Below are 12,105 nucleotides of genomic sequence, written 5' to 3'. Positions count from 1 at the left end.
AGAAATACATGAAATATTTATGGATCTACCAAACTACATTTGCTCATTTTAATATAGTATGGCATTTTATGTCTCTATTTTTTTCTTTTTCAATTTAGATTATATGGAACTTTTTTCCAACAAATTACTAATTAAGAACAATATTTAGTACTCTGGAAAGAGAGCAACTTGCAGCACTGCTCTAAACTAAGCATGACAATGACAGATATTGTGTAAAGACAGTTGACCAAGACCAGAGAGTCAACTCCAATTATTTGTGTTCATTTAAAAAAGAAATCTGTTTGTTTAAGCTGCATTCTGCTTATGGACATTTTGGAAATAGAAGGTAGTTACTCCAGTAGTTCTATTTTTAAGGAGGCTTGTTTACATTTTGTGACTATGTCCTTCGTTGTGGATTGCACATTTTATTTTCAGTACTATGACTTAACGAGTAAAGGGTAGCTCTTTCACTAGTTTGCTTTTTCAATAAATTTTGTGTCATGCAACTGCGTAGGGCACATCTTATTCTCCACGGATTTTTGCTTCCTGGCAGTTGTCCCATTTTCTTTTATCTGTGTGTATTCTGTGATCTTATGATATGATTCCTTGTATGGGACCTAACTTAGCCTCTGCCGATCCTTGTCTAGTAGTGGCTTAGTCGTTATACACTTTTGTTAGTGTTTCCTCTGGCTTCTTTGCTGCATTCAATAAATACAGGCCTTTGTGCATGCAGAAGGGAAGGTATTTTTCAGTGTGTTGAGAATGTCACTGAAGAACTTTTGTCCTTTTGCAGTAAAATGTTTGATGTCATTTCCTCTTTTTTGCATGTTTCACTAATTTCATATTGTTTGATTTGGCTCAGAAAATTATTGTAAGTGTGGATGATTTTCCTCTATAATCTATTGCCCAGGTTTTCAGCAGGTATAAGTTGGCACAACTATGCAAACTTACACCAGCTGAGAGTCTGGCTCTAGCTCTGTGGAGCCAGCCTTAGCACTTTTGGGTCTGTCACAGTTACCAAGCTAGCTGCATCTCAGACCCCCATGTGGCCCTTGGAGTGCATCTCCCACCCAGGTGATAAGTCTCACTACTTTCACATCTCAGGGTGGAACCCTGCAACTGCTTCTCTGAGACCAAGTGCTGAGCTGCAGCTATCCTGGTTATCAACTGTGAATGTCTCAGCAGGTCTGATTGGATTTGACCCCTATCCTAGGTACTCCTCTTCAGGACCGCTATCAAATGGTAATTCCAGTGACCAAGCAGGTTTCATAAAGCAAATCATTGTTTATTCAGAATCAAGGCATTCAGAGAAACAGATCTTTAGACAATAAACAATCTACCTGAATCTATCTTGCTTAACCCCCTCATCCTCTCCTTGCAAGTTTAGATAAAGGTCCCATTTGTCCCATGCATCTATTCAGGGAGCTGGGATGACAGAGAGCATCCCTAGCAGTCTCTCAGAGAGTCTTCGCTCACCTCACCCTCAGTGTTTTTTCAGGGCTACTTTTATCAGAACCTAAGGTCTTCATCTCTGCTTTCCTGCCAGTGTCTTCCCCTATCAATAGCTTTGCTAGCCAGAGCCTAGAAGAAGTGAGACTTCAGAGGAATTGGCCCCTCAGTTATCTTTTTGAGCACCAGGCACTAAGGTTTATCTGATGTCATTGTCTATTTTCCAGCCCTCCTCTGTTGAGAGCTCCAGCCGAGGTTAACTCTTTGAGACCATGTAGCCAGCATCGTAACAATGAGCAGGGAAATTGCGGCATACACAATAGTCATACAAATAATACAGCTATCTCCCAAGTTCTCTACAGGGTAGATCTGCAAAATCGGTTTTTGCCTCTCCTCCTTCAAAAGATGAGTGACTCTTGTGCCCAGGGTCAATCTTGGGTTTGTGGGAAAGATAAGCAAAGTGATTCTTTAGCTACCTCCTTTTAAATAAGAAGTGGAATGGGTAGTATTGAGTTATTCCTTATTGTGTCCACAGGCCACACGAGCTGTTCAATAGAGGAATCACCTACCTGCAGACAGCAGGCCAGCAGCTGAGAGGGAACTTGTAGTAGCTGTAGTGTCATTAAAGGCAGTGCTGACAGCACCGCCTCCAACAGCTGTGAATTGATCTCATGTTCCCTCTAGAATGGAGGATCCATTTTAGCAAATTTTATTATATCCAAAGGGCAGTCCCACATGTCTGTAAGGATACCATGAATAATCTGTAACTCCTGAAGTCTGTCTGTGGTAAACTTTCTACCCTAGCGATCAGTATACATCTGTTTACAGTCTAGTGTCCTGATCCTGCAGAGCACTTAAGTACATGCTTAATTTCAAGCACATGAGTAGTCCCATTGAATTCAATGGGATTATTCACATGCTTAAACTCATGTTTAAGCATGTGCTTAAGCACTCTGCAGGATCAGAGTTTAGCTTTGCAAGGAGAAGGATTAGACACTCCCCTTAAAAAAATTAAAAACCGAGATTTCCAGGACTCTAAAATCAGGGGGTGAGGTCACAGGTTTCAAGGACCCCACGTGCTGGCTCTCTGCATCTACCTATCCATAATATTTCTAAGGTGCCTGTTAATGTAATGTCTAAGCAGAGAGAGACCTAAATGTCTGATATTCCTGGAATGAAGTCCTAACATTTTGAATGTCTAAGACTGTTGGACTGTAAAATTTCACTGAAAGTCTAACAAGAAACTCCTTGTTCAGCAGCTTTTTTCCCCTCTATGGAACCTGCTCCTTTTTTTGTTTTTGAAGTCTATGGAAGTTTTGCCACTGATATAAATGAGATCCGGGGCATTGATTAGAAACAGAAAGCTCAGGCGAAGGTATTAATGAAAAATGAGCTTATGGGGGTTCTGAAAGAACATACATACATAAGAGTGGGCATACTGGTCAGACCAAAGGTCCATCTAGCCCAGTATCCTGTCTTCCAACAGTGGCCAATGCCAGGTGCCCCAGAGGAAATGAACAGAACAGGTAATCATCAAGTGATCCATCCCGTCACCCATTCCCAGCTTCTGGCAAATTTAACCGACATTTTTCAAACTTCTAAATAGGCTGGGTTCAGCTTGAGGTTTTGGTGACGGTTTAGTTCAATTCTTATTTTATCCAAATGGTTTACCCATTTCTAATCCAGTAGGAGATTTATCCGTATCCACCAGGATCCCAAATGAAAGGAGTAAATACAATCTCAGTTATAATATACATCCATCTACCCATCTGTGTAAAACTTTTCTGAGGAATAAGCTCCTGCACTCCTTTTTAAGTAAAGGAAAGGTTGTTGTAAAAAAAAGTTTTGCTAAAATGTCTCTGATATGCCTGTTTCTGCTTCAGACAAATTACAACTCCTGCTTTTAAAAACATTAATGGTATAAAATTAAAAAAATGTAAAGCTTTACACAGCCCTTCTGGACAAATGACAGAAAAACCTCCCACAAACAGCACATGGGTCTGTTGGTGATGAATCAAAGCATTATTGTTTTGACTCTTTTTTAATTAACAAGCTTTGGGCATGGATGTGCAACTTTGAGTGTTTGGAAGTCTCAGAATTGTACTTGGTTTAAGCTTCCGCTGTTCAAGTTTTGATTCCAGGATGACTTTCCATTGGTATCCTGTTTTATTTATTATTGGCTTGAAGCTGACGAACAAAGGCATTCAAGGGATAGGACAATAATGTAGATGTTTAGGCTGATTGTGCCTATTATCAGAATAAGGTTTAGGTTTATCTTGGGGATACAGTTGGACCCTAAACAATTGTTGTTAGTTCATATAACTGCCATCCTGCAGGGCTCTGATGAGGATTGGGTTTTGGAAAGAACATTTCTCTCCTTGTTAAAATGAAGGGGCAGATCCTAACCTTGGATGAGGTTGGTTGTGCCATCAAACTGCTTTTAAAGCTTCCCCAACCAGACAGCTGTTGATTCAGCCAGCAAGGAGGAATCTTCAGATGGTGTTGTCTGTGTCAGGGAGAGCTTAGAGATCAAAGGGCTATAGTCCTTGATCTGACCATCCTTTCTTTTTACAGAGCTCTCACTTCTCTGCCAGCTCAGCAGCGCCACCATCCCAGACCCTAGTAAATTCTCAGCCCTGAAGTGTAATGACTTTATTATAAGTTTACTAGTTTTCTACAACCTGGCTGTATGCAAAAGCCAACACAAACGTAGGACCACATATCACACTAGCAATGTTCTCAGCCAACCAAATCAGGCATTTTACTTTTTAATAGGAAATCCTACATTTTCAAGCCTTTCATTTTCTTTTATTTTGGTACTTCAGCTAGAGAACAATTTTCTACAAAAGAAATCAGGTTCATAGAAAACCCACAGGTGTGATTTAAACACTGCTAAAATATCAATCATTCCATTTAGCTTTCAATAACAACCTTCATAACTAATCTTGAAAAGAGAATACATAAAGTACATAAATTACCATAGAATCCCTATTATCTCTCTTATGTGAAACAAATCCACTACTGATATATAACACAATTGGACTCACTTCCCCAATCCAAATGCAAGAGAGCCGACATGAATCCATATGACACTGGCTAACCCTGAGTGGTGTTAACCCATCAGGACTGGCCAGTGCTGAATAGTCCAAGGGACAGGGACGGCTCTAACTCTTTTGCCGCCCCAGGCAAAAAAGAAGAGCGCCGCGTGCCCCCCCCCGTGAGCGCCGCGCCGCCGTACCCCCCATCCGAAGCCCCCGCCCCCTCCGAGCCCTGCCCGAAGCCCCCGCCCCCCTCCGAGCGCCGCGCCGCCCGAAGCCCCCGCCCCCCCCCCCCGAGTGCCGCGCCGCGGAAACAAAAAAAACCCCTCCAGCGCTGCCCCGACGAACAAATAAATAAATAAATAAATAAAAACCCGAGCGCTGCCCCACCCCAAGGTGCCGCCCCAAGCACGTGCTTGGTCGGCTGGTGCCTGGAGCCGGCCCTGCCTGGGGAGGACAACAGTGGATTCTGCACCAAGAAGGAGGGACAATCTGTAGACAGAAGAAGGGGCTGGTTTGAAGGGGCTGTCTGCAGCTTGTCTGGTTTCCCTCTAGCCAAGAGCTACCTCTCCTCCCTAATCTGTTTGTACTATTTACCTTGCTCCCGGTCTCATCTTTGTCCTATTACTGAGAGACATTAAGGGGAAGGTACAGCAGAGGAGTGAATGGTCAGGGCAGGTCAGAAAAGGCAGAGTGCTATGAGGTGGCTGAGTACTTAGAAGACATTCAGCAGGAGATCAGCAAACATCAGGTTCTTGAATTGTATATTAGGGTTTACCCTTTTTCACTGTTGTGAGTGATCCCCAGATTTGGAGGGGGCTTCTGCAGGGGAAGGGATCTGTCAGGAGTTGGGAGGGTGAGGAAACAGGTTAGTATCTAAGGCCAATGACAAGAGTCTGTGAATGGATGCAAGAAATGGGAATGAAATTGACTCAGCTCCAGGTTATCATCAACTTTCATGAGTGTTCTTCCAAATGGCCTCATCTGCCAACGGATATGAAGACATAAAATAAATGAAGGATGCAACATCTCAGTTTGTGAACATCCCAGAAAATGGACAAATAAAATAACTATAAAACTTATTATTTAACGATATCATTATATTTTATGATATCACAGGGCCTCTGTTTTCCTTGGCAATAACCCAGTTCCTTCAGTCTCAAATTCAGCCACTGAGGAATCAGATTACCACCTTGTAGGACAGAGAAGTGGATTTATTATGGCCTAGATGTAAAGACAGCAAGTCCAATTAATAGTTGATGTGAAAGCTTTTTTTAAATTGTGCATGAAAATATTAAAAATCTCATCCTGAGCAAAATGTGGATTTCCTCCAAGAGGAAAATCCCCCCCCCCCTCCCCCCCCCCCCCACTTCAACAAAAGGAGCAAAAAGAGAATTGTCTGACACTGAAAACTGCTTTCAGTTTTTGAAATAAACATTCAAGGTGAAAAATAGATGATTTAAAAAATAAAAATAATACAGTCAGATAAAGGTTAATGTAGGATACTGGTCTACATTTCCCCCCACACATAACTCCTGTGAAATCAACAATTTTTTTTACAGAGGATAATCTCTAATTTGACAATGTCTCTCAAACCCCTTTCAGATTCAAGCCCATACAGAGAAGTAAACTCCATCCGTCATTGGTTAGTTATATTAGGTTCAATGTACGATATAGTTGCCAAATATAACATCCTTGTGTAATTGCAATTCAGAAATCAAAAGGCCAATTTGTAGCCTTAATTCCTGATCCTGCAAGAGGTCAACACTTCAGTCCTGAGCGTCATCAGTTCACATTGTCTAGATCACAGATTGGCTGAGAATTTCACAGCATATGGTCAATTTGCACAGTCGGAGCAAATTAACTATGGAGCTGCTAACACAAATCCTCTATGCTAATGGCACATTGAGATATGAAGCAATGCCTACCCACAAAAGTGAGAATATTCAAAATAAAGTAATCTCTTTTGTTTCCTCTCCTTTTCATTTTGCATCATTCTCTATTCCTCTCTGTTGCTCTCTCTTCTTCTATCACTCATTATCATAAACTCTGCCATATCTGCACTCTGTTCACAAAACAAGTTCTGAAACAACTTTGTAACTTGAAAATCACAAAGGAACTTTGACAAGTTTTATAAGTATTCCCCCCCCCCCCCCCGATAATGATTTTTAATATAAATTTCAGGGTCCGTTAATTCTAGAACTTGTAGCATTGATGTGGGGTTTTCTTAATTTCCCTTCACAGGAATCACGCTCTATAGCCATCCATATGGAGGAGCCATGCTAGATGAGGACAAAATGTAAGTAAACTGTTAATAAAATAAAAAGCAAAGCCCCAATGGCCAAATAATGAAAGTTGCAGATTAAAACACATGTATATTATATGCAGGAATTTGGCTATGCACAAGTCAATTTAGCTATGCATTTCCACTGCCAGTATATACTACAAGGGTGTATAAGACATATTAGTTTGGAGAGAAAAAATAATAATGTATAACTTATTGTTGAACTTCATCTGTTTTCTGTTCACATAGTATTTGAAATCAGGACACAAAATTCTCAAAGGTGTTCATTATTTGAAATGATTGAGTTTCTACATGAAGATGTTCATCCTCTATGAAGAGGGAAAATCTTGCAAAGGGTTCACTGTAAATATTCAAACTTTGAAATGTGTGTGTCAGTTAGTTAAAGAAGTTGCATTGTCTTGTTCCTATTCTCTGATTGGATTGATGGGCGCAGCATGTACATGCAGTTTTGGGGTCAAAGTGCATCTCTGTGTTCTCTCTTTTGCGAGTCTGAGTTAATGATGACTCAAGATTGTCGAAGAACAGGCTCAATTGGAATTATTTAATCAAAGATTATCAATCAGAGATGAATACAGCATTATACAGAATACAGAAAGAATAGATACATTAGCACACTTTTGTTGTAAGATCAAGATCTGTGTCGGTCTCTCTTCTTCACTCTAACTGGAGGGATGCAGTTTTATACCTCAGCTAAATTCCAACACCAATGTCATTTTATAGGGTTTTCAAGCAGACACCATCTTTGCCAAAAGAAACATATGTTCTGATGTCATTTCTTTATATTCTCAGTTTACCTGATTTATGTGTGAAGGTATAATTATTTACAGCTGAGAGGACCAACAATTCTTCAAGATAATATCTTTCAGTGGAGTCTCTCCCCCCATAATCATTCTTCCCTGTTGATTCTCTAAAGGAAACATCTGCTGCAACAATAATCTCTTATCAGTTTTGCAGGGTTATATATGTTTATGTAAGCATTTTACATATATGTTAAGGGGATTGTTTCTCAGACTATCAAGAGTTCTGTTGACATAGAGATGCCATGGATTATTAGATACAGCACAGAATTCCTGAATAGGGTTACTTATCAGTCAAGGACCAGTGTTCTGGGCCTTAGAATTCAACATATTCTTTAATATCCTAACGATTCTAAAGAATAGTTAAGATATAAATGAATCAAGTATACAGAAAGAAAGGGACTAAAAAGGTTAATAATTACTAAGAGATACTAACATCTCTATATCTATACTTGTATCATGGATGTGTCTGTATGTACATAATACTACTAATCTCATATTTATCAAGATAAGTAGCAATTGTTTTGGTAATAAATGGGACTTGCAAATATTTGCCTGCCTTTGTTTTAATGGTACCATTTTGTTTTGAATCCCAGAATGGAGAATGTTCGCCAGTGTGGAGTGGCACTGTGTATCATGTTGGGTTTCTCTATCCTTACGGCATCCATTGGAAGCTCGGTAGTGAAAGACAGAGTGTCCGGTACAAAGCGGTTGCAGCACATATCTGGACTTGGCTACAAGACCTACTGGCTTGCTAACTTCCTGTATGATATGGTACGTACTGTGTAAGGCAACACATGTCTCTGCATGGCTGCAGGTATGTTTCTGAATGGGTTGTTTTGGGTGGACTCAGACTAGTGGAGGAGTTGTGTTCATAATAAAATGCATTTTTAGTACAGTGGAATTCTGTTAGAAATGTTTAGGGTAACACCCTGTTTGATTGTTACATGTTAAGACTTCCATTCTGTATATATCCACTGTATTATACCCATTCATTCTTTTCCACTGTAATATAAAACTCCACCAGGCAGGGATTGTGTTCTCTGTGTTTTCCAAAGTTGACTTGTAAACTGCACTCTCCATTGTGGGTAATGTATATAGTAAATAATAGAATATATGGATTCATATGCAGAGAACTTCCTAACACAGATGCAGGCATACAAGTAAAATCTCTATCTTGTAACCAGAGTTCCACTGCTATTTCAGTGCTCATGCAGCTAGGTTAGATTATTAGCAACATTAATTAAGGCCTGGTCTACACTAACCCCCAAATTCGAACTAAGGTACGCAACTTCAGCTACGTGAATAACGTAGCTGAAGTCGACATACCTTAGTTCGAACTTACCGCAGTTCAGACGCGGTCCACACGCGGCAGGCAGGCTCCCCGTCGACTCCGCGGTACTCCTCTCGCCGAGCTGGAGTACCGCAGTCGACGGCAAGTGCTTCCGGGATCGATTTATCACGTCCAGACCAGACGCGATAAATCGAACCCGGAAGTTCGATTGCCAGCTGTCGAACTACCGCGGTAGTGTAGACCTGGCCTCAGTCTCCTACAAACTAACATTCATCTGCAGTCAGTGCACCGAAAAATATGAAAATCTTTCCATCCTTTGAAAATATCAAGAACATTGTTTTCTAAATCTCTCCCAATCAGTTCCTTACTTACCAAGTGCAAAGACACCAAAACATGCATGAGTAGGAAATGACTTTTGGACAGTAGGATTTAACCCATGCAGTTAAAGCATCACTGTGGTTGGAATTCATGGCTCCACTTACAAAGTGTGAGAAATTAGTCTTTGTGCAGGGAGCTAATCAGGGGTGAGGGAATAGAATTCACCATTCCAGCTTGCAGCCAGTCTGCAGTGCAACCTATTCACTGATATTTTGTGTCCCCGTGTATGGTTGGCCCATGGAGCCATATAATAATGGATTATGTAATCCATCCACAAACAAACCGTGCAACACTGACCTATTCAGAGCCAAAGCAGAGACCCCGACTCCCTGGCATGCTGAAGATGAATTCCCTCCTCCCAGAAGAGCTCAGTAAAATCACTGTGTATATATTGTGACAAAGTTCCTCCTCTATCTTGGTGGGTCCTGCGCTTATTGGCAGATTTTCTTGCCTCAGAGATTCACCATGTGGGTTGGGGGAACAGCCCAGAGACCTTCCCCTCTGGAAGAACCCACAGTCCAGGTCAATTGGGAGGTTTGGGGGGAACCCAGGCCCACCCTCTACTCCGGGTTCCAGCCCAGGGCCCTGCAGCTGTCTATAGTGCCTCCTGTAACAGCTGCATGACAGCTACAATTCCCTGGGCTACTTCCCCATGGCCTCTTCCAAACACCTTCCTTATTCTCACCACAGGACCTTTCTCCTGGTGTCTGACAACGCTTGTACACCTCAGTCCTCCAGCAGCACACCCTCTCACTCTCAGCTCCTCACACTCACACCACAAACTGAAGTGAGCTCCTTTTTAAAACCCAGATGCCCTGATTAGCCTGCCTTAATTGATTCTAGCAGCTTCTTCTTAATTGGCTCCAGGTGTCCTAATTAGCCTGCCTGCCTTAACTGGTTCTAGCAGGTTCCAGATTACTCTAGTGCAGCCCCTGCTCTGGTCACTCAGGGAACAGAAACCCTGTCTGACCTGGGATAATAGATCTATAATAGAGGATAATTACCTCCCCGAGTCCCTAAGCCTTCGCTCTTGCTCCCTGACCCGACTCCTGTTAGCCAGCCCCCGGATGATGCCATGGAGGGCTGGTCCTTAGTACAGGGGAAGCGGGGCAAGCGGAAAGCTCGAGCTCCGCTCCTTCCATATGATGCGGTAGCCCCCCGGAAGACCAGGAAGGGGGGCACCGATGCTGAGCCTTCTGCTTTGCCCCCGGGTGGGTTTTGTCCACTATTACCAGCTAGGGAAGACGTGGCAGCATCGGAGGAAAGCACTACTCCTCCTCCGGTGTCCCTTCCTATGGAAGCCCCTGATGGAGCCCCTCTCGCCCCCTTACAATCTGAAGCCCCTGCATGCACCAAGGCGAGCGTCGCTTCGGGTGCAGGCGGGGAGAGCCCTGGGGTGGTGGAAGGTGATCTCCCCTCCATTTATGAGGAGATCGAGGCCCTGGGTCTGACCCCGGTTACCCAGGGGGAGGACGACCCTCTGCCAGCGGGCCTCGATCTGAGCGACCTTGCCTCAGCCCCCCTTTCCCCATGTTCTGTCCCCTTACCCACTGCTTCCGCTCCCGCCTTCGAGGAGCCCCTGGACTCTTCCACCAACCCGGCTGCAGATGGCACCCCACTAGTGGCCGCCGAGCCTCTTGAGGCGACGGCCAGTGCCATGCAACCGGGACCCGAGTCGCCAGGGGACTCCCTCGTGGCTGAGGGGCAGCCGACCTCCTTCCTGGGTGGGGGCCCCATCGTTGATTCTCCACCTATGGATGCCGTGGCCTTACCATCTGCCTTGGAGCACGAGCCCGACATCACGGAGGGCCCACCTCCCTCCCCGCAAATCCCTGAGCCCATTTGCGGGATGCCACCCCCCCCCCCCACCCAGGAGCCTGGCTGCTGGGGCCCCCGATCCCACTATCGCCCCTTCCCCTGTCCCTATTCCTGACTCCGACCCTGCCCCTGACACCGACCCAGTCTCTATCCCATCCACTTCCTGTGATGCTGTTGCCGCCCCTGGGGCTGTCTCCTTCCATATCCCAGAGGACGACCCCCAAGGAGCGGCCTTAGTTTTTCCCTGTCCCGACCCACCAGGGGCTGCTATTTTCCCTCCGCCGCCCTCCATTGAGCCAGGGTCTGAGGCGGGCCACATGGCGCCAGCCCATCGGACGCCACGTCGAGGGTCTGCCCCCTGCTTGCCCGTCTCGGTGGGCCACGGGGCTGTGACAGGGGCCCCGCTGGGGGATAGCCATAGATCGGTAACCCCACCCCCCCATACGCTGAGAGAGGAGCTACGAGAGTTCCTTGAGGACGTCCGTGGCTCCCGCAACAAGGTACAGCTTGCACTCCAGCGATGGGGGGATTTTCATCAGATCCTCCGGGCCGCGAGGGCCCTCATGGGGGAGGGTAAGAGGACCGGGAGGCAGGCCGCCGCGGCCTACCAACGGGTCCGCCTCTTCCGTGACTCCTTAAGCGCCTACGGGGTAGGTCACGGATTGTTGCACGGCCCGACGGAGGCCGTGAGCGTCTCTGCCGGCGAGGATCCCCCCCAGCCCTCCTTATGGCACCGATCACCTTTGCAACATTAAACACCCGGGGCTGTAGGATGGGTCTCCGCAGGAACCAGGTGCTCTCCTTCCTTCGGGAGGGGGGGTACTCTGTGAATTTCCTGCAGGAGACCCATACGGATCCGGCCGCTGAAGCTAGCTGGTGGCTGGAGTGGGGGGACAGGGTCTATTTTAGCCACCTCACAGTTCGTACGGCTGGAGTGGCGACCCTGTTCTCCCCCGACCTACGGCCCGAGGTGCTGGGGGTCGCCGAGGCTGTGCCAGGCCGCCTGCTGCACCTCCGGGTCCGCATGGAGGGGCTTGTGGTTAATCT

General features: G+C 45.0%; 1 protein-coding gene across 1 annotated transcript in view; it reads left to right on the top strand.

Moving 5' to 3' along the window:
* ABCA13 (ATP binding cassette subfamily A member 13) overlaps positions 1–12,105 on the top strand; it is a 300,907-nt gene that overhangs the window by 217,282 nt on the left and 71,520 nt on the right. Inside the window, exons 52-53 of the mRNA XM_065398392.1 lie at positions 6,711–6,765; positions 8,165–8,342. Of these exons, the coding sequence (XP_065254464.1) occupies positions 6,711–6,765; positions 8,165–8,342 (233 nt within the window). The remainder of the gene's footprint in view (positions 1–6,710; positions 6,766–8,164; positions 8,343–12,105) is intronic.

This window comes from Emys orbicularis, chromosome 2, assembly GCF_028017835.1.
Source record: "Emys orbicularis isolate rEmyOrb1 chromosome 2, rEmyOrb1.hap1, whole genome shotgun sequence".
Classification (NCBI taxonomy): domain Eukaryota; kingdom Metazoa; phylum Chordata; order Testudines; family Emydidae; genus Emys; species Emys orbicularis.
Note: the sequence above shows the minus strand (reverse complement) of the source record. Positions and strands in the feature narration are given on the sequence as shown.